The 21,814-nt window shown below is 36.5% G+C and overlaps 1 protein-coding gene across 1 annotated transcript in view; it reads right to left on the bottom strand.

Annotated features, from left to right (window-relative positions):
• Positions 1-2,256: 2,256 nt before the first annotated feature.
• LOC145269475 (uncharacterized) overlaps positions 2,257-21,814 on the bottom strand; it is a 30,419-nt gene continuing 10,861 nt past the window's right edge. The window contains exons 4-7 of the mRNA XM_080125190.1: positions 11,497-11,652; positions 8,577-8,725; positions 3,836-3,984; positions 2,257-2,400 (exon numbers count right to left, since the gene is read on the bottom strand). Of these exons, the coding sequence (XP_079981316.1) occupies positions 2,316-2,400; positions 3,836-3,984; positions 8,577-8,725; positions 11,497-11,652 (539 nt within the window). The 3' untranslated portion in view covers positions 2,257-2,315. The remainder of the gene's footprint in view (positions 2,401-3,835; positions 3,985-8,576; positions 8,726-11,496; positions 11,653-21,814) is intronic.

Raw genomic sequence — 21,814 nt, 5'->3', positions numbered from 1 at the left:
TCCCGAAAAACACCCATCTAGCTGAAACCATTGTCATAATTTTCCTCACTCTTTATCTGTGCCTAAATCAAAACGTAGATTCCATGAACAAAGCTTGTTTCTTAGAAGTGCACGCCTGTGGAACTCTCTTCCGTTTTCCTGTTTCCCACTTGACTACAACCTGGATGTCTTCAAGTCCAACATAAACAAATTCCTGATGAACCGCCCCCTTAAGTAAGACACTTTATCAAATCTCCAATACTAACGTACTTTACACGCAATAACCCTTACCCCCAAGTGGCTTCCGGGCCTTGATAAGTGGTGAACACCTTGTAAAAACAAAAAAATACACTATCGACGAATACTTGTCATTAGGCGTTCTGATAGCATTCAAATTTTGTTTATTTAATTCATATTTTTTTAATTGTCTTATAAGATTTTTTTCATTTTCCAGCATAGGATGTACTCATCTAATTTAATTTTGTCCTCGAGTATTATTTCTGACATTTTCAAACAAAGAATAATGGAATTTTTTTAATCGACAAAATGTATAAGGGAAAAGTGGAGAATATAAATAAAAATTGGCGGAGTTGTACAACCATCACCCCGTAAAAGCCTACAACCCATATCTGACTGGTAACTCGGCCGACGTTGTTGTTTTTTTTTTGCTTTCTTTTTTTCGTTTAAACAATAGACTTTCATCTATTTGCACAACATGTCCCGGACCACATAGCATTTCCATGTCTTTCATAATTTTACTGGAGCATACATCCCTGCAATATTAACACCACTGAACACACGTTTTTTGGGAGGGAGGAGGTAATGCTTATGACATTCTCCGAGCCTGTAGCGGGAGTTTTTCTTACGAAGTTGAACATTATTTGCAAAATTGTTGAAATTGTCAATTTTCCGTGTTCGAAAAATGTACCACTCCAGTAGCAGTGTCAGAATCTTTGAGAAAATCGCCATTGCAAATTTGACACCACTAAGACAAAACTGCGAATAAAATATAAAAAAACTCGTAATTTCTGTGTTTAAAGTGGGTTGTTTATTTTCTTTATGGAATATACTTCCAAAATAAACTATTAAAGTTGTTTCAAACATAATAAAAATATTATTTCTTATTTGTTAAAAGACCGTGTTGACAAAATATCCGCTCGCGGTGATTGAATACGCGGACATTTTGTCTACACGGTCTTTTAACACGGAGTTAGCCATAATTTCTTTATTAGCACGGGTTCACAATGGAAAAAGCAAGCAAGAATTAAAAAACAAAACAAAAAACAAAAAGCGGCAATAAAAGGGCAATAAAAAAATGGCAATTATTAATTTCCGTGTTTGGACAATAATTCACTTGTTGTAATCTTATTTTACTTATATATATTATTAATATTTTATTTTTTATTTTATTTTTATATTTTGAATATCCGAAACAGCTATATGGTGGGCAACTGGGGATTCTCGTTTTGTATTTTAGTTAAGGTTTTCTTTTCTTTTCTATCCTTATATAGTTAAATTCTCTTTTACAATTGAAGGCTTTTGAGAAATCGGCTTTTGCAAGTGCTATGTCTTTTTCCTTTTCACAATTATAGTTCAGTTTTCATCCTAATATATGTTTTGTAATGATAAACCTTTAGAAGTCAGCTTATGTAGGTTCTAAGTTTGCGACAGGTTAATTTTTGTTTCTTTTTTTCCGGGAATTTAAACTGCATTCTTTATAATTTATATATATATTCTTTATAATTTATATATATATATATATATATATATATATATATATATATATATATATATATATATATATATATATATATATATATATTTAGTAACGTGATTGATAATTTAAAATTCAAATTAGAATTAAAAATCTGTTTCATAAGAAGGAACAACAACAAAGTCAATAATTTGTACGATCGTTTCGGAAACGATGTTTTTATTGGGATAGACATTAAACCACGAACAAAAATCTTGATATATAGTTTTTTTAAAACAAAGTCTCCTCATCAGCAAAAGTATTGTTTTTTTATATATATAAAAGACACCATGAATAAACCTAGCATTTTTAAGTAAGGCAGATGTATCGTTTAATTGTTCGCCTTTTGAAACCCGTAATTATCGTCAAAACATTCATTTCGATGAAATATTAAGATATTGACTTTTTTACTGTTTGTAACACACAAAAATAATAAAGCAGTTAACAATTTCAAAGAATTTCTACAACAAAATAATTTTCAAAAAAAAATCAATGACACAAAATCAAATAAAATTAAACTAAAGTTTTCTTTTATTTAAACTCATTTATTCATGGAACCATCTTGTTTTAAATTAAAATTCAATCAAGATTTGCATTTGTTGAAAACCGACTCCACTGGTTTTCCTTCCTTGCTTACAGTACGCGTGTGGATTGGCATTTTGAACGCCCTGCAACAAAGGGAAAATATCTACAATTATAAATCTGAAACAATGTCTTCATTACAAACGTGTAACTATACGAGATGTTTTCAATAAGTTTCTAGACTTTTTTCGTATGTGAACTTTTATTGATAGTGCATGCATTAAACTCTAGTCCCCTTCGAAGTAATCTCCCCCGGTTGCAATGCAGTTATTGTACCGTTCCAATAACGTCTGCGCGGCTCAATGGAAGTCCTCTTGTGTATGTCAATCACCCTCCTCACAGCCACTCTCATCTCCTCAATTATCTCATAATGACAGCCTTTAAAGTTTCCTTGAGCTTAGGGAATAACCAAAAGCCACACGGTTCAAGGTCTGGACTATAGGGAGGGTGATAATCTGAATTGATCAACTCGGCCATCTTCCTGCTGTCATGGCAACGTCTTTCTTTCTTTCTGAACATCCTTCTGAGAAATTTCGCGCAAATCTTCCGCATCTTCAGTTTCCCGCAAATAATTGTGTGTACAGTTCCCACACTGATATCAAACTGTGCACTTATTGTCTCTATAGACACACGACGGCCGTATCCATGAAATTCTTTATTTGGCCAATCAACTCTAATCTTCTAACTTCTTTACTCTTCCATCTCCTCTCATCATCCATCACAGACTCCCTGTCCTCTTTGACTCTCTTATGCCACTCAAAAACTGATGCTCGATTCATAAAAGATTGTCCAAAAGCAGTCTGAAGCATTCCATACGTTTCTGTGGCATTTTTTTTACCAAGTTTAAATAAGAACTTTATTGCATAACGTTCTTCGAAAGTGTCCTCATGTTTAGCTTACATTTTTGAAATTCACCAACTGTGACAATCCAGCTTTAGTAGGGTGTATTCCAATTCCTGCTGTAGCTGTTCATTTGAACCTTAAATCATAAAAATTGATCAGTCATCTTATAATATATATAGCAATAACATATCGAATTTTAAAGAATCTATAACAATTTTAAGTACCTGTACAAAAGGTTTGGAAACTTATTTAAGGCGCCTCGTATTTTTAATAATTACAAATCGTGAAAAATGCATTTAATCACGAATCTTTTTTATTATCTTCAATTACAGACGTAGCTCATGTAGACAAAGATGGTCTAATTTATAAAACTCACCATGTTTGTCTGTCTGTCTGTCGCCATTTTTACAGAATACATCTCGGAGGAGATGCAAGGTCACAGAGAGGTGCGAAGCGAGTCAAATGATAGCATTTTCAGTGGACCGTTCTTTTATGTGTATTAAACGCGGAATATTCTGTGAAGCTTAATTGCCATATATATTTTTTACAACTTACTATATATATATATATATATATATATATATATGTGTGTGTGTGTGTGTGTAGGTGTATAAACTATTAACTCAACTTGTACATGAGCAAAGATAGTATCCGTAATTATACCACACGGCTACTTACTGCTTGTTCACTATGAAGTTTATTTCTTCATCGGAAGAAATTGCGGCGTCTATTTTGCTGGGAATACCACGGAAATATTGATTTACTGGGTACCTAAACCTCCTTTCGACGTCCTCTTCATACGGGTAGAATATGTAAAAATGCCCCTCCTGCAAAAATGCAAAAAATATATTTTTAAATTAATTAAACTGCCTACATTTCTACATTTTAATATTGTGAAAAATTGTCGGGGGTATATATAAACGAGTATATATTGCTTACGTATCGATATATTTGATCGTCTATAACAATTATAACAAACAGGGACAAATAACAGTCTCTTAGGGTTCACATCGGTCAATAAAGAAACATACCTTATCCATCTGGGTTCATGTTCATTTGACGGATCCTCGGAAAATAAAGTCTTGTTGGTATTTACAGCAGCTTTACTCTTGATGTGTCCCTCATTGGAAAGCTGTAACAGTGTTATTAGATTTTCAGCAGCTTTATTTTTTTATGTTTCCCTCATTGGAAAGCTGTAACACTGCCCATTAGATTTTTACTATCGATGTTTCCTCTAGTCGGAGCCATTACGGCCTGTGGACCGTCTTTCTTCTGCCCACCAACTAGGTCTGCTCTCTCTGACTCCCAATTCTTGACTAACTGATATATGTATTTTTAAGATATCTGGTGACACCATTTTCCTCATGTTCAAATATTCTTTTTCATCAAGTTAACATTTTTATTTGTGCTAGTTATGAAAACTAACATTCCTTTTCTATTAAAACATTTTAACATGAATAATTTCATCTGGAAATATTTATTTCGCCAAGATGACATTTTTTCTGACATTTTATTTTTACAAATATTAATAATTATCATAATATTCGTCGATTAGAATACCTTTCGGTATTGTCAGGCCGAACTCTAACACTTGTAGCTTTCTATTTATTTATTTATAAGTAGCCTGGGTGCCCGGCGTTGCCCGGTGTTTGGAGGTGTGTGTTGAGCAAAAAAAAAAAAAAAAAAATTTGTAGTAGGCAGGCAGGCTCGAACCCGTACCCTGAAGGAGGAAAACAACATAGAAAAGTGACGTCTTTGCTGTTACGCCCATGGCTATACTGTAATGTAGGTTTAAATTAAGGCTAGTCAATCGAAAAGACGGAGTAACTTTTGTAAAATATCGGCGAAAAAGGCGACTCCTCCCTGTTTAAAAGTGCCCAGTTGAGGGTGAAGAAATTAATTTTTCGTCCAAGGGACTGAGCGTAAAATCTGTCGCCTCTGTCGATAGATTTAGGCATACATACATACATACATATACACATATACATACATTTAAACAGACACGTTTATATTATAGATGTAGATTATCATATTTTGATGAAATGGTGCTTATTGCAGTTGCCTGGAGATGTGTCATGACGTGTTCAAGTTCACTCGACAGTTGTAGAATAAACTCTGATTATCGTAAGAATCCATCCCACACCGTTATCTGGTGAATAACACCATAATTGTAGTATATTCAGCTGAGTTATTTTTTGTGGTGTCTCTCCTCTTTGTTTGTAGCGAGCATTCTGTTTAATGTTATGCTTCTATCGGCTGTCAATTTATAAAATTGTGTTACCATCGGTCACATATTATCCTTCTTTAATTACGCCTATGTATAGACTTCGTAAGCAACGTAATCTCGTCCGTCTTTCTCCTTTCATATAAAGATTGGCCCACTTAAAAGTAGCCCGATCTATCTAATTTTACTCTTAACGACACACTGACACCACCAGACAAAATCCAATTCTTTTTCTAACACGTCTCACAGATCACTGATACGAACTCATGACATAAATGAGAGAGCAAAGGGTTATGGCCACCACGTTCCCCGGACTTGACCTCATGTGATTAAATCTTTGGTGGACTTTAAGACAAAAAGTTTATGCAAATAATCCTCACAATCTAAATCAACTAAGGAAGAACATTACCAACGCTATCGGGAGTATCACCTGAGAAAACTTACAGGCAATATCTGCAAACATTAAATTTGCTCAGAAATGCATAGATGTCAACGGGGAGCATCTTTTCAGGTGATTTAAACAATAAAAGAATGTTCCTCCTCTCTACTACATTCTCTCGGCCTCTCTCTCTTTCTTTATATATATATATATATATATATATATATATATATATATATATATATGTGTATATATATAAACTACTTAATTTACTCACATAAAATTAATATACGAAAGTATAGATTCATGCGTAAACTTTAAGTATTTACTTCAAAAGTGCTCAATACGTAGATAGAGCTAGTTAGTAATTTATCATTCAACCACGGTAGTGGTTGTCATTCAACCACGGTAGTGGTTGAATATATACTTAAGTCCGAAATTGAAAGTAATCGAGACACATTCAAACCCCCATCACTAATTCCGTTCGCAACCAAATTTCAAACAGGTTATATAGTTGGATAGAACACCTCATTAGCTACATTTTGAAAAATAAATTTCGAAAATTTGTTCAGTAGAAAAAAAGTTACAACAAAATATGTGGGTTCACAAACAGGAGAGTAAGTACATAAGTGACTAACGCTTTTTTTTATATTGCATAACTTTTTTTGTATATAAATATTTTTTACTGCGATTTTGCCTATATGACATGTTAGCGTAACGGTTAGAGTACCGGGGGTTGGTGGAAAGATTTTAGGTTCAATCCCGTGTATCGTTTTTTTTATAATTAAAAAACCGAACTTTTTTTTTAATAACTAATTTTTTTAACTCTCCTAATGATTTTATAGCAAAAAATGGTGAATTTGTCGATTAAAAATATTAGTGAATTCTATGATATGCATATTCTTTGAATGGACTCAAATTTTTCGTTATCACATTTGATGAAAAATGTAGTCATTTCATAACAACTACTGTGATTCGAAATTAAATTGAAAATGTTATATGTTACCGTAACGGGTATAGAGCCGGGATTGGTGGAAAGATGTTAGGTTCAATCCCGTGTAATGGTTTTTTTTTAAATCAAAAACCGATGAAAATCGAACTATTAATATGCTAATAATTCGCCGGTTCCAAGTTATTATTATAACTACTACTCTTAGAGCTGCTGCTGCTGCTGCTGCTGCTGCTGTGAGATCGTGTCTTGTCCATATTATCATCAGCAGCAGTGAACCTGCTTGCCTAGTTTCGGAAGTAAATAAGTCGAATAATACATGTGAACTTAAAAGACTAAAAAGAAGAAAATACTAGTGAGAGTGGCAGAGACAATCAGAAGAAGCCAGAAAAAAATGGATAAAATAAAAGGTTTAGTTTTTATTTTATTTTATTAGAAGAAATGAAAGAAAAAAACAACACAACTTTATTTAAACTTACTAGGAAATACTGTATAGGTATAATTTACATAAAAATTAATAATTTTATTATATCATAATTAGGATCATTTAATTCATTTTTATGTAAATTATAAAATTATTAATTCCATCTACTAACTAACTAACTAATGAATTAATTCTATTCAAACAATTTTCACTAAATAAATATATGCAAATAATAGGGGGGAAATAAGTTCAATCCAGCGACTGACACCCTTTCTAACTCAACAATAAACAACAACATATGCCAATAATAAATAAAATATTTACCAATATTCAAATTTTATTTTTAGCTGCAATATTTTAAGTCTAAAAAATTCTTATTTTTTACTTTACTAGAATATCTTGTTCTTTACTTTTCCAGGTTGAATTTCTTGTCCTTTACTTTTCCAGATTTAATAAAACCTTAAGAATATTACTTTTCATGCGCGCATTTTTCCATATAATAAAATATATATATATGGCGATTAAGCTACACTGAATATTCCGCGTTTCATCCACTCTATGACTCCTCAGGCTTATGCGCGAATTCTGTGGTTGTTTATCGTTTTTATATACTATGGATCGAACCTACACCCTTCGCGTTGACAGTCGGCAGCCCTAACCATCGGACCACGAATCAGTGCCCATAAATATTTCTCCTCAAATGCCTATTAAATTAGCATTTGCCCGTCGCACAGTGCTCAAACTGTCAGTTTGTTTACAAACAAACAGTGGGCTTTGCTTATTTGCTTAAATACGGGTCGGGTGGAAATATATTTATAAAGTGCTCAACCCAAAGAGTGGAGCTTATTAGTTATTAACCTACAGTACTGTTTCGTTGTATCACAACTGATCAGTGCAGCTAAACATACATCTTTTCCCAGCGGTGGATCGAACCTACAACGGCCGTGTTATATATATATATATATATATATATATATATATATATATATATATATATATATATATACACGAAGTTATAAAATATATATGCCGATTAAGCTACACTGAATATTCCGCGTTTCATCCACTTTAGGATTCTTCAGGCTTATACGCATTTTTTATTTGATTTTATTTAAAGCAATCTTCCATTACTGGTAATAATGATAACAAAAATAAATATCTATTGATTTTAAATTGTCAGTGAACCTAAAATCGATAGATCATCCCCCCACAAATGTATTTTGATGTTTAGGAAAATTACTGCATATTTAACATGTGTTTTTTACGAAAATCATGGGAAATTATCATGTTATAGTTAAATAAAAAATCGAAATCGGAATCGGTAATTGTATCGGAATCGAGAAATATTGGAATCGTCCCCTGTGTGTGTGCGCGTGCGTGCGTGTGTGCGTGTGTTCGTGTGTGTGTGTGTGTGTGTGTGTGTGTGTGTAAAATTGTACAAACCTTGTAAAGAAAAATGCGTTCAGTGCCATCGTTATACTGAATTGCACATTCGGGACTGTAGCTCTTTTCGTTTGCAATTTTTTTTGGAGAATTTTCAGACAACCTGAATGGCCATGTAGAATTTGCCGAAAATGCCCATACCTTTTCATCTGAATAATAATAATAATAATAATAATAATAATAATAATAATGATAATAATAATAATAATAATAATAATAATAAAAATAATAGAACATAAACGCTGCATATCTATAAGTTCTTTATCCGCCCCCCCCTCCGCATCTCCGCCCCCCAAAGAGTGATACTAAATAGCTGAGATGGGTCAAGGAGGATGGAAAGACAGTGGAGAGAGCACTGACCAAGCCTCCGCTGGACAAGTGAGAAAAGAACTGGAACCTTGGGAAGGCTTATTGCCACTCAAATCCCAGTGGGGACCAATGGCCACTACCAGTGAGAAATCGATGGGAAGCGACTGTTGCGATAATGCAAATTCATTTGCAAAGGTTATTGAAAGAGGAGGGGAGTCTTGGAAATCTGGGGAAACTTGTTGTCACTTAGCCTCCAGGGAAACCCACACGCTGTTTTCAGGGAGATATATTTGATGACCTGCGTGAAAGCTGCTTATGAGATAATAATAATAATAAAAATAAGAAGAAGAAGAAGAAGAAATCAATGTCATAGATTGCCTACAACAGAATCCCTCAAACATGGGTAACTGTATGTGTTATTTTTATTTCACCTTTTTCACTTGTTTAAAAATAAAATAAAAATATAACTTTTTCTACTTATTGAAAAAGAAAATGAAAATAACACTTTTTCTACTAATTTAAAAAGAAAATATAAATATCACTTTTTCTATTTATTGACAAAAAACAAATAATTCTTTTTCTACCTATTTTAAAAGAAAAGAAAAATACCACTTAAAAAATAAAGAAAACACTTTTTCTACTTATTTAAAAAGAAAATGAAAATATCACCTTTTCTATTTATTTAAAAAATATATAAATATCACCTTTTCTGCATATTTAAAAAGGAAATATAAATATCACTATTTCTAATTATTTAAAAAGAAAATATAAATATCACATTTTCTACTTATTTACAAAAATAAATAATACTTTTTCTACCTATTTTAAAATAAAAGAAAAATACCACTTAAAAAAATAAAGACAACACTTTTTCTATTTATTTAAAAATAAAATAAAAATAACTTATTTTCTACTTATTTAAAAAAGATGAAAAGATCACTTTTTCTCCTGATTTAAAAAGAAAATAAGAATAACACTTTTTCTACTTATTTAAAACAAAATAAAAAGTAACTCATTTTCGACTTATTTAAAAAGAAAATTAAAATATCAATTTTTCTACATATATAAAAGAAAAAAATATATAACTTTTTATACTTATTTAAAAAGCTAATAAAACTATCACTTTTTCTACTTATTTAAAAAGCAAATAAAAATATCACTTTTCTTCTTACTAAAAAAGAAAATATAAATATCACTTTTTCTACTTATTTAAAAAGAAAATATAAATATCACTTTTTCTACTTATTGAAAAAGAAAATATAAATATCACTTTTTCTACTTATTTAAAAAGAAAATAAAGATATCACTTTTTCTACTTATTTAAAAATAAAATAAAATAACACTTTTCTACTTATTTAAAAAGAAAATAAAGATATCACTTTTTCTACTTATTAAAAAGAAAATATAAATATCACCTTTTTACTTATTTAAAAAGAAAATAAAATATCACTTTTTCTACTTATTTAAAAAGAAAATAAAATAACACTTTTTCTACTTATTTAAAAAGAAAATAAAAATAACACTTTTTCTACTTATTTAAAAAGAAAAAGTAAAATAACACTTTTTCTACTTATTTAAAAAGAAAATAAAAATATCACTTTTTCTACTTATTTAAAAAGAAAATAAAAATATCACTTTTTCTACTTATTTAAAAATAAAATAAAAATATCACTTTTTCTATATATGTAAAAAGAAAATGAAAGTAACACTTTTTCTGCTTATTTACAAAAAACAAATAATTCTTTTTCTATTTATTTTAAAAGAAAATTAAATCTAACACTTTTTCTACTTATTTAAAAAAAATAAAAATAAAAACAATACTCTTTCTACTTTTTTAAAAAGAAAATAAAAATAACACTTTTTCTACTTATTTAAAAAGAAAATAAAAAGAACGAAAAAGAACAGAAAAATAACAATGTTTCTACTCATTAAAACTTCTTAACTTGTTTGGAGTAAACACGTTGGGTTCAAGTTGGTACACCTAAGTCATATTGAAGCTTCAGCCTTTGTTCCATGGACGAAACGTTGCATCCCTCGGCCTGTTTTACAAATGTTTTAATCGTGGATTCTCCGATGAAGTTCAAGTTCTAGCACCACCTCGTCGTAAATAGCACCTAACAGACTCGACAACAGCAAAATCCACCCCTACACACTAGAGATCCTCAGATGCCAGAAAACCTTCTACTCTAATAGTTTCTACCCCAGACATACTAGACTTTGGAATTTCCGTCCGGGTCCCTGTTTCCCTGACTGTACTAAATTGAAGTTCAATTGTAATGCAAACACACATCTTGCTGCTCAACTCCTTCCATAGTATCCCTACAATTTATACTCCAGATAGTAGACCCCTACATCAAAGTGACACTGTGCCTAGCTTTGTATGAAAATGAAAAAAAAAACGTATGATGAATAAATCTTTAGTTATATTTTCGTACATCCATTTATAATTCAAACTCATTTCAATACGTACAAGCAATAAATATTAGACCACATTTTAATATACTATGTACTTCCTGATTTTAATTATAAACGTTACAAAACTTTCAGAGGGAACCGTATTTCGTATTTTATAAGAGTCATACCTGGAAGATGTAATTAGAAATACATTTACCTTTAAATAAGTAAGCTTTGTTGGTGTTCTTAGAATATACTGCGGCTTGTACCCAATTGGGACCACCGGGGAAAAGAAGTGTGACAGGCATCTTCTGTCCACTTTCCCCGTCAATAACTTTTCCTCGATCAACAAACACAAAATCTTCTTCGTTAACTGAAAAAGGAAAAATAATTAAAACCTTTAAAATTAAGTACTTATGCAGAGACGATACCGTGCTGAAATAATAATGTTATTATGTAGAAACCCATTCTTCGATGTCTCCGTTCAGTCGAAAGACAAAGGATACCCCCTGTAAGGGCCGCTGCGAGTGTAATTGTGAGGCAAGAGTTACGCAATCCCCCAGCCACACTTCTCCTAAATCGGCACTGTTTGAGTCCAGTGACAAGGAGAAGACCAGAGCGACTGGAAACAATGCCGAGATAAGCAGAGAGCACATACAGCACCTTGATCTCAAATGGTCACCCATTTAGTACTGACCAGGTTCAATGGTGCTTAACTTGGGTGATACAGCAGGAACCGGTGTGGCAACGTGATTATGTCGTACATACCATTCTTAACATGAAGAGAAAAAGGTGTTTTGTAACTATTCTCTACTTTCACCTAACAATTTATTTGAAAGATAGAGTAAAACCTGGATTTTACTTGAAAATACTATTTTTTTTAAATAGCACGATACTTTCTCAGCCTAATTTGTTTTGTGCATAAAACGTTGGGTTTAAGAGTAAATCTGCGATTTGCTCGGCAGTTTAGAACATTCAATTCTATACAGTTCGATTCTTACTCTTTTTTTTTTTTTAGATTTGTCACTATTTTTCTTTCACCCACTAACTCATAAGGGACTTTATTTGGGATCAGATTTGCAGGGATACTTTATAGGGAGTTGGACACCGAGATTGTTGTTCACATTACACTTGAACTTCTGCATATCAATTCAAAACTAGCTTCTACAGACTTTTGTGTATTTGCATGGGAATTATATCTAATATGCCTAGTTTGCAACCACACAATAAGAAGTGAATTATTATGGAAAGTGTGGTTTGCAAAAGAACTTTCTCATGAGAATGCTTCAATTGCTGCTTTGAACGATTCAGTAGCCTCATTTGCAAACTGTTCCGCAGGAAGAGAAAAGAGAAAAGATACTATTACATGGAGCATCGGCCTTTTTATATAGTACTTTGTCGTTTTGAATAATGTCCCTTAAGCTTCGGGTCGAAAGTTTAGCGTAATTATCACAACGTGAGCGGAATTCTGGAGTGAACTATGAGCATTTGTTACATAATTCCCGTAAACTGTCATCAGAAATAGATCTATAAGTGAGACTTGCTGATCATGTCGATCTGGGAGAGGGGTCAGGAACGTGACTGTCTTAGATAGGGAATGGGATATGGAAAAGGTATGTGTGAGAAACTAACCAAATTACTCTGGCTGACATTAAAGTCACCAAATACATGTACTTGGGCACCAATGTCTAGAAAGAGTGTTTCATCTATGCTGTAAAGAAAATATAAGTAGCTATTTTTACAGGTTAAGTCTAAAGAACATAAAGGTCGGGTCGTCTGATTCTAGCTTGGATTCTCTAATCAAGGAGTGGGTTTCGAATATAGAGTCCAAGTCCGTGCAGTTCTGTCTAAATCCTTACGGCAGATGGGGAGATAACCAAGCATGTTAGACTGGTTAGAAGGGATGGAGGAGTGTAAGTTAGTTTCACTTAAAACTAAGATATCCGGGGAGTTTGCTATGAAATGTGATTCTACATTATCTAAATTAATTATAAGTCCGCCGATACCTGTGAATGCAAAAATCAAGGAAGGAGACGGTTTAGTTTTATTTGAGTTTGTGCCTAGTTCGACTGTAGTTTTTGTTTGGGATGTTATTTTAGTTAATAATTTCAGTTTTAGGGTGAGAGATGCTGGACAAAGTGGATGTACATAAACACCAAATGCAATACAAGTAGACCGTTTGCCGACTATTCATCCACAGGATTGTGACCTTGGGAAAGCCAACCGGAGATGGGTGTAGGACCCATTTCCATGCGCCACATGACAGTACAACTATCCCAAAATTATACAACAGCTGCTCTTACCGCTACCAAAGAATTAGAGCATCTCAGTCGGAATACAGCAGCCAGATAAACTGTCAAACTGGTATTCTCAAATCTGTCCAGTCCAGTCATGTTAATGTGTCATAGTTTCAGGGGATGGGAATAATGCGGGGCCGAAGAACGGCATTCACTTCCGTAGTCAGAAAACAATGCTAAGCACCTGGTGTCTCTTTAGGTTATGGGCAAGAGAAGATGTATGGTGCACTTTATTTTGACGAGAACACAGATCGGATATTGTGTACTACCCGAAAGAGTCTTCTATAATATAAATCTCACCTCTGTTTAAAATCTTATTCTTTGTTTTCACTTGTTCAAGGGCCTTTTTTTTCAGAATAATTACTCGAATTTTTCCAGTTTACAAAAGTTATTTCCCTTTTTTTCAGTCACAATTTACAAGATTCCCTTTTCTTTTCATTAACAACAGATTTCACAATAGAAGGCGTACAACCCTAATCAGGGTACTTCCGCAACCGCTTTTTTTTTAGCTAGGGGGATTGCTCTCACTTCAACTGGTTACAGTTGGGATTTCTTTCGGCGCATAAAATAGAAAGAAAAAAAAGAAAGAGAATATATATATATATATATATATATATATATATATATATATATATATATATATCCAAGTCGTCCTTTAGTGCATCTGGATCTCGGCGTCGAGGAGGTTTTCGGCGCGCATATTGGTCTCTCTTGTGTCGGCATCAGGAACTGCATCCTCCTCCGGAACTATAGGCGGGTTCGGACCAGAGTTTCTCTTGCTATCCACGCAACCAGCCACGAGATGCTTGTCGCCTCGTTTTCTCATTACATTCGTCCCTTTTTCACAGTCAACAACACGCATACCATCATCACCAGCAGCATACATATCATTCATACCTCCGTTCCCGTACACCAGACCCAACCACACCCACATTGATGAAGTGTGCCGGAGGGGAGTGAGGAGGCCACCTCCGCCACTGGATGACCCCTGGCCGGGCCCGTACCGGTCACCACCCAGCACACATTGCAGTGACAGGCCCCCCTCCCTCTCAGACGAACCCCGAGGCCGATTCCGTGGATAAAAAAAACAACAAAAAATAAACAAATATGGCGCTAAACTCTCTTCATACTGGCTATTTATGATCTACAAGAATTCAGATTATTTCAATTCCCTATCCTCAGAGACATCTCTCCTTAAGTTGGGTAGCGACCCCGGTGCGAACGCCACACCCACGATATAATCACGACGAAAAGTCCATCTAAAGAAAATGCAATCGCTTTCCAACACTTAAAGGAATAAATAACTAAAACTAATTAATTAAATTTTCCGAATTCATGCTATTTACTTCAGTCCTCAGTTTCTCTGACTTACTTAACGCGTAACCCCTCTCCAGAATTTCTCTCAACGAAGTATACATAAAAAAATAATTACTTGGAAAATGCGTAATGTTTAAAGGCCTCGCAAGCCTCTCGCTTAAGGAATTCTGTTCGAGCACCAATTTTCATCCTTCCCGCTTGAACTCGGTTCTCCAGGTTCAATTGCTACCCGCACAATCTACTCGCAATGTCCATCTAAATAAAAGAAAGAAAAACAAATTATTTTTCGCACTGAAATATCTGCAGCACCAAATAATTTCCCACACTCAATAATACTTATAATTATTTCCAATTAATCCCACTCAATTAGCGGCCCGTTAACTCTTATTCTTCGAAAATGAAATCCTTCCCGACTGAGGGAAAATTCGATTTTCTTCTCAAAATCCAAATTAATCGCCGAAATTAACACTCTTAATTATTCTCAACTAAATTCAAATAAAATCTTGTTCGACCTTAACTAAATCCTTTCAGACTGAGGGAAAGAAGAAAAAAAGAAAAAATCTATACTTTTTAATTTTTTTTTGTAATTAGATTTACTCGTCAAAATTTAATATTCGTTGCAATTCTCAATTAAGAATGATTGTTCAATATGATATGAAAAAAATCGAAGACGATTTAACCCATATTCCAAATAAGACGTCAAAAGTGCTCTCCTTTTTCCCCCCAGTTCAACGAATTTCTTTTCGATATTTCTAAAACACGCCTCCATCAATTTAATCACCCCATTTCCATTAGCGAACGGCGCTTAACTTTATTGAGGGTATTATCCGAGTTAATTTCGGGGTCAAAAATTTCCTTATCTTTCATTTTCTCTGGCCATGCCCCCCCCCCCAGTCTGTCTTTTAGGGGCCTTTCACTTGGAAGCAGCGCCCCGCTAGTTTCCTACGTTCGCCGCGAGAGTCGTTCTTTCAATAAGGATAGGGAGATCTCATCCACCCCCTCCCTAGAGCCGTTGGAATCCCCCAGGGCTTCACTGTCCACATTCGACCCTCCTCAGGGCCATCTCTAATGCCGTCGCCTTCTGTGGTTCTCTGATCGGAAATTCGCTCGGACTGGCGCCGACCTCCGGCCGCTTGAGGTTCCCGAGGGACTGGCGTCGCCGACTTATTACCCCAGTTTCTAAGCGTTCTCATAACATCTACGTCCAGTGGGACAGACACCCCCTCTTCATCGGAGGTTTCCGTTTCCTGGGGTGCGACCAAGATAGCCTTACGTGCATTCCTTCCCGATTTTCGCAGGACGAGTTTTATATCAAATTCCAATTTTGCCAACTTAAGGCCATTGGCATTCACCCTCTTTATCTTCTCAGCGACCTGGTCCCAGATTATAAAGGAAAGGGGGCCGGTCTGCTCTACTATTCTGTAGTAAGGAGTCCAACGTTCACCCAGCCTCCCTTCTCGAGCTTGCACCTTGTAGTAAACGAGATCTCCACCTTGAACTTAATCTTGCTGTATTCACTCCTACCTGGAAAACCCTAACATCCACACCCGGTTCCAATCGAATGGCTTCGGATTCTAGCTGCTCTGGAATCCGGGACAAAAGATCCATACAGGTATTCTCCTTACCTTGCAAATATTCGATTCGGCACCGATAGCCGAATAACGTGAGTGCCCACTGCTGGATCTTCTTGTTCGTCCAGTCCACTTCAAACAGATATCTCAACTGTTTGTGGTTAGTTTTCACTACAAATTCAGCCCCACTCAGATAATAGTTTATCTTTTGTACCGCATATACAATCACTAAAGCTTCCTTCTCAATAACCGGCCACCTCTGTTGGGTTTCGGATAGCTTATGCGACAGGAAGTATATTGGAATTTCCTCCGGTATGCCAGGACACCGTTGGGTAAACACCGCCTCCATACACGTGTCTCTCGCGTCCGTATACAGTACCATAGGCTTACTTACGTCCGGATACGCTAGCAACGGTATAGCGGTCAACTGCTCTTTCAGGGCAAAAACCCTCTGACATTCTGGAGTCCATTTATAACGGGAATGCTTTTTCATTAATGCCATTATGGGAGCGGCCAATCGACTACACGCAGGTATAAATCGGCGATAATAGCTGACCATCCCAATGAACCCTCGCATTTGTCGCACAGTCTTCGGCCCAGGCAGAGACCTGATATCCCCCACTTTGTCTATATCGGGCCTTATTCCAGCCAAATTAATCCCAAATCCCAAATACTTGATTTCTTTCTTAAGAAACTGACACTTAGGAAACTTTATTCTCAGTTGATGTTGGCGCAACCTCTCAAATACTTACGTCAAATGTGCAAAGTGCTCCTAAGGCGCCGCGAGAAGATATAAATATCGTCCAAGTATGCCACTGCAAACCCCCATAACCCCAGCAAAACTATCAATATCAATTTTGAGAAGACCCCTGGTGCATTACAGAGGTCAAATGGCATGACCCTGAAGTTAAATAGTGCTGCATGGCATGCAAAAGCCGCTTTCTCTTGATTCTCCCCATCGAGAGCTACTTGCCAGTAACCCGATCTTAAGTCCAGGGTGGTAAAACACCTTGCTCTACCCAACAAAGCCAGTATGCCGTCTATAAGGGGTAAAGACACACCTAGGAGTTTGGTAATAGCATTCAGTTTCCGGAAATGTACACAAAATCTGTGTCCCCCGTCTTTCTTCTCCACGATCACCACGGGGAAACTCCACGGTGATGCGGATTGTTCAATTATTCCCGCCTTCAACATCCCACGCCTCCCCTACAATTTTTCTTTTATGAATCGGGGCTCGGTAGGGTTTCAATCTTACAGGTGGGTCGTTTCCCGTATCAATCCTCATCGATACCGTGTTTGTACATCCCAATTCCCGACCGCTAGAAGCGATATCTCGATTGTGCGCTAGCAGTTTTATTACCTCCCCTTGGTACTCAGGCGATGCTATCACCTCCTCTGTTTTTATCCTTGATGATTACCTCCGACTCCTTGTCACATCTCTACCCCAGGTCTCTATTCTTTTGACTCTCGCAACAGGGTAGGCTCGTCCCACGTTAAACCCATACCGTCTTACAGGAATTATTTGTTAACAGCACCGGGAAGCTCCAGGTCTACTCATTATGGCATCATTAATCGCCACTTCTAAGTCACCGTCTCTCTTTTCTTCTAGGGAGGTCACCTGGTACCCATCAGGGCTTCCCTTTTTCCGCCCCTGGATCCTTCCCGTTGTGGACATCACCATTTAGGGAGGGATTTCCATTCCATATCCTCTGAGGTCACCACCTTCGGCTGTTATCGGCCACTTAGTGGAATACCTTTCCCCTTTAACCACAGGGTTGATGGAACGAAACTGACCGCAGCTCCCATTTCTTCCAGCCAATCATACCCCAATATCACCTCTTCACACAAATCGGGCGCCACATAAACCTGTAATTGCCCAGTAATCCCCTTTACCTCATAGGGGAGCCTTGCCAGTCCTTCCAGGGATAGTCGGCCTTGATCCGCCTGCGTCAATTCTAGGTCAATCGGGTACAAATGTCCTTGGTCGGCCATCTTCCAATAAGCACTGGACTTAACCAGTGTAACCCAGGCGCCCGTATGAATCAGAGCTGCCACCTCAACGCCCCTACCCCCACTATCTGGCATCTAAGATCCCGACTCTATTTCAAGATACAGCGAACTTCCACCCGCCTTGTCCTTTTCCTTCCTCCTTGCTCAACCCCAGGCAACGGCTTCTCTCTCTCTCTCTGCTTCTGCATCAAGAAATCGCCCCCTTTTCGGGAGCGCTTTCTTTGCAAATGGCCTGGCTCCCGACAACGCCAACATTTCCTTTTTGGGCTGCCTCCGGTCATATGAGCACAGGTCCAGCAACTCAGGCGCCTCCTCGTCCCTCGGCTGGCATGGCTCACTGGTCTGTAAGGATCATCTCGTCGTAGCTTCATCGGCCTCCTCCCTAGGCCGCTCCTGGGCAGGCTCATCTCTATCTGGGAGGCGATCTCCACTCGGACCGCCTGACCTCCCATTCTCTTCTCTGGCGGGTCATTTCTTCTTCCTAATCTACGGTCCGCTGTGTCTGTACATCGACAGCCACTTGGCTGTAGTGACCCCGCTCCTCACAGATCAGCTTAAGAGGGGGAATATTCTAGGGATTCCATGATATCCGTTGGAGCCCCTTCTTCTCCGAAGGGGAGTTTTCTTGACTCACCTTGGTCGATATTCTCGGTCAAAACTGCATCTCTCCGTAACATTTTCCTGTAATCTGGGCCGATTCAACTGCATCTTGTAGTTCGACTGGGTCATTCTTAATAACATCGGCTCGGACGTCTCTATCCTTTAAGGCGTCTCCCAGTATAGCCACCAATAATGTCTGAACGGCTCAACTTTCTCTCAGCTTCTCATCGGGGAAGGCTCTCCTGGTTAAACCGGATATCCGCTTTCCTAGGGCAATTGTCCTCTCCGTGTTGCTGTCGAATTTGGATCATCATCCTCATCGCGTCGAGGGGACTCAGCTCTCTAGAATATTCCCCCTCTAAAGCTGATTACAATTGCTTCCATTTTAATCGGGGGTGTTCCCTCATTTGTTGACCAATGAACCTTGATAGTGACCCCGTGGCGTTTTCGTACGCCAATAAGACCACCTCCGTTTCACATAGACCGTCTTTTTTTTTCAGGGGTGTCTGTATCTACCCATCCAGCTCACTAGGATTCCCTCTAAACTCGGGTAGTTCCAGCTTCCCTAAAAAGCTCGAGAAACTTCCGTTAACTTCCGTCGTTCCGGCTCCCTGCAACAATTTTCCTTTAACTGATCACGCGTCAAGACCCAATCAACTAAGGCTTCCCCTTCTAATTTGTCCGGTATGCCATTGTTATTTTGTTCCTTCTCTTGCCTCCACATCTACACTCACTACCCGTTCCTCGACCGTCATCATTCGATATTGTTATTGTTTACCCTTCTGTTTCCTTTATTATTATTGATTATTTCCATTGCACAAATAAACAAAAAATCCAAAATTTTACCATGTAATAACCCAAACAAGAGAGGGAAAATAACATAAACAATCGAAAAAAGAACAAAAATAACAAATACGATACAATTAAACATTCAAGAAGACTGCACAAGTATTTCCTTAGAATCCACTTTCTCTCTTTCTTTTTCTTCTTCCTTCCCTCACCCCCTCTCTTCTTCCAATGTAAGTCAACACTCAATCCCGGACACACGCTAAAGCGTACAACTGAACTGCTATAACATTAATTTTACTTTTTAAAAACACTTCGATCTCTCTCTAATTTTACTACAATCCGGCTTCAACAACCCACTCACTCTCTCTATCTGACTAATGACCACATTTCAAACAATATGCCTCTCTCTATATATCTTTTTTCTATATGCAGTGCGAAGCACGCTTCGTTTTCGAATTACCACTATGACAATTAAATTAGTTTCACTTTTTAACAACGCCCCCTTCTCTCTCGCTAATTCGTTGACACTAACCACAATTCAAACAATATGCCTCTCTTACTACGTATGTTTTTTTTTCAACTCGAGACCAGTCACGCAAACAACAGAACAATAGAAACTCCAAAAGAATCGCCTTAGCCGCTTTTCTCTGCTTTTTTGTGCCTCGGTCTCCTTCGTTCTCTTTGTTCCTTCCTTTCTCTTAAAGTTATTTCTTTTTTCTCTTTTACTGTCTCTGTGTTTTATAACTATCACGTTTCTCTTTTTTTTTGTTTCTGTGTTTATTATCAGTCTCTCTTTCTCTATTTTATTATAGTTTTTTTTCGTTTTTTCGCGGTCGTCTTATTTTCAAATGTGTGTTTCACGCGTGTTTGTTTTTCTTTTCCTTCGTATCTCTTGTGTTTCTCCTTTCCTCTTTCTGTCGGTCACTCTCTTTTTATTATTTTACCCCGTTGTTGAACTTTTTTTTGGTTTTTGTCTTTTCCGCGGCAACCAGTGTAAAAAATTCTAAAACTAATTACACCCTCAGGGTCGACTATCCTGGAAACACGGCTCCAAATGTGAAAGGTCTTCCGCTTAGGTCAGCAATTTGATTCCGACCTCATGGAAACTGTTGTCGTGATCTTAAATTCTCCGAGAGTCCTTCACATAGTTCTAAGCGTCTCAGCTCCGTGTTGATTTCTGCTGAAATTTTTACGCCAGTAAAAGAAAGACAGACTCAGTATTTCTAACTACGAAAAAGTTAATTTCATAAAAGTTACAGGTTTTTACATATATATATATATATATATATATATATATATATATATATATATATGTATATATATATATATATATATATATATATATATATATATATATATATATACAGCGTTCAGTTCGATTACACCAGAAAACACCAAGATTCTCCCAAACTCATATTTTCCGTTCTTACGATGGTGGTGGTAGCGACGGCCGGGGTAGCGGTGGTATCTCTTGGTTAGTTCTTCTCTCACGGAGGTCTGGATTAATCTGTTCAATTCAGCTCGGGTAGATCCATTTGCGTATGTGCACCTCATCGATCGTCTGAAACCAAAATTAAATCTTCCTCACACGCTTTGAAGGTGACTCCTTATCACATCTGGGCAGGTGCCCCTCAGGCCAACAAATACATGATCCCGTTTCTATATTATTCTGACATTTCCTGTCATTGTTTTAAACAATAAAAATGGCTGTCTGTTTTTTACAAAGCACAATAAGCTCGTCCCTTTTTATAGGTCACCCGTCGCTCTCCGGGATTCAATTAACGTTTAACGGACAATCTCAGCATATTTACCCTGCCTTACTCGGGGTTTTAGGGGATTTTAATCTCCCCAATGGGGAGCAGTATCGCTCCTCAATACGGTCACATCATAGCGATACCTTCATTTTATCTTGAAATAAAGGCACATTCCTTCTCAAGATAAGAAGAGACAT

Source organism: Euprymna scolopes, chromosome 45, assembly GCF_053919585.1.
Source record: "Euprymna scolopes isolate OS-2025 chromosome 45, ASM5391958v1, whole genome shotgun sequence".
NCBI lineage: Eukaryota > Metazoa > Mollusca > Cephalopoda > Sepiida > Sepiolidae > Euprymna > Euprymna scolopes.
Note: the sequence above shows the minus strand (reverse complement) of the source record. Positions and strands in the feature narration are given on the sequence as shown.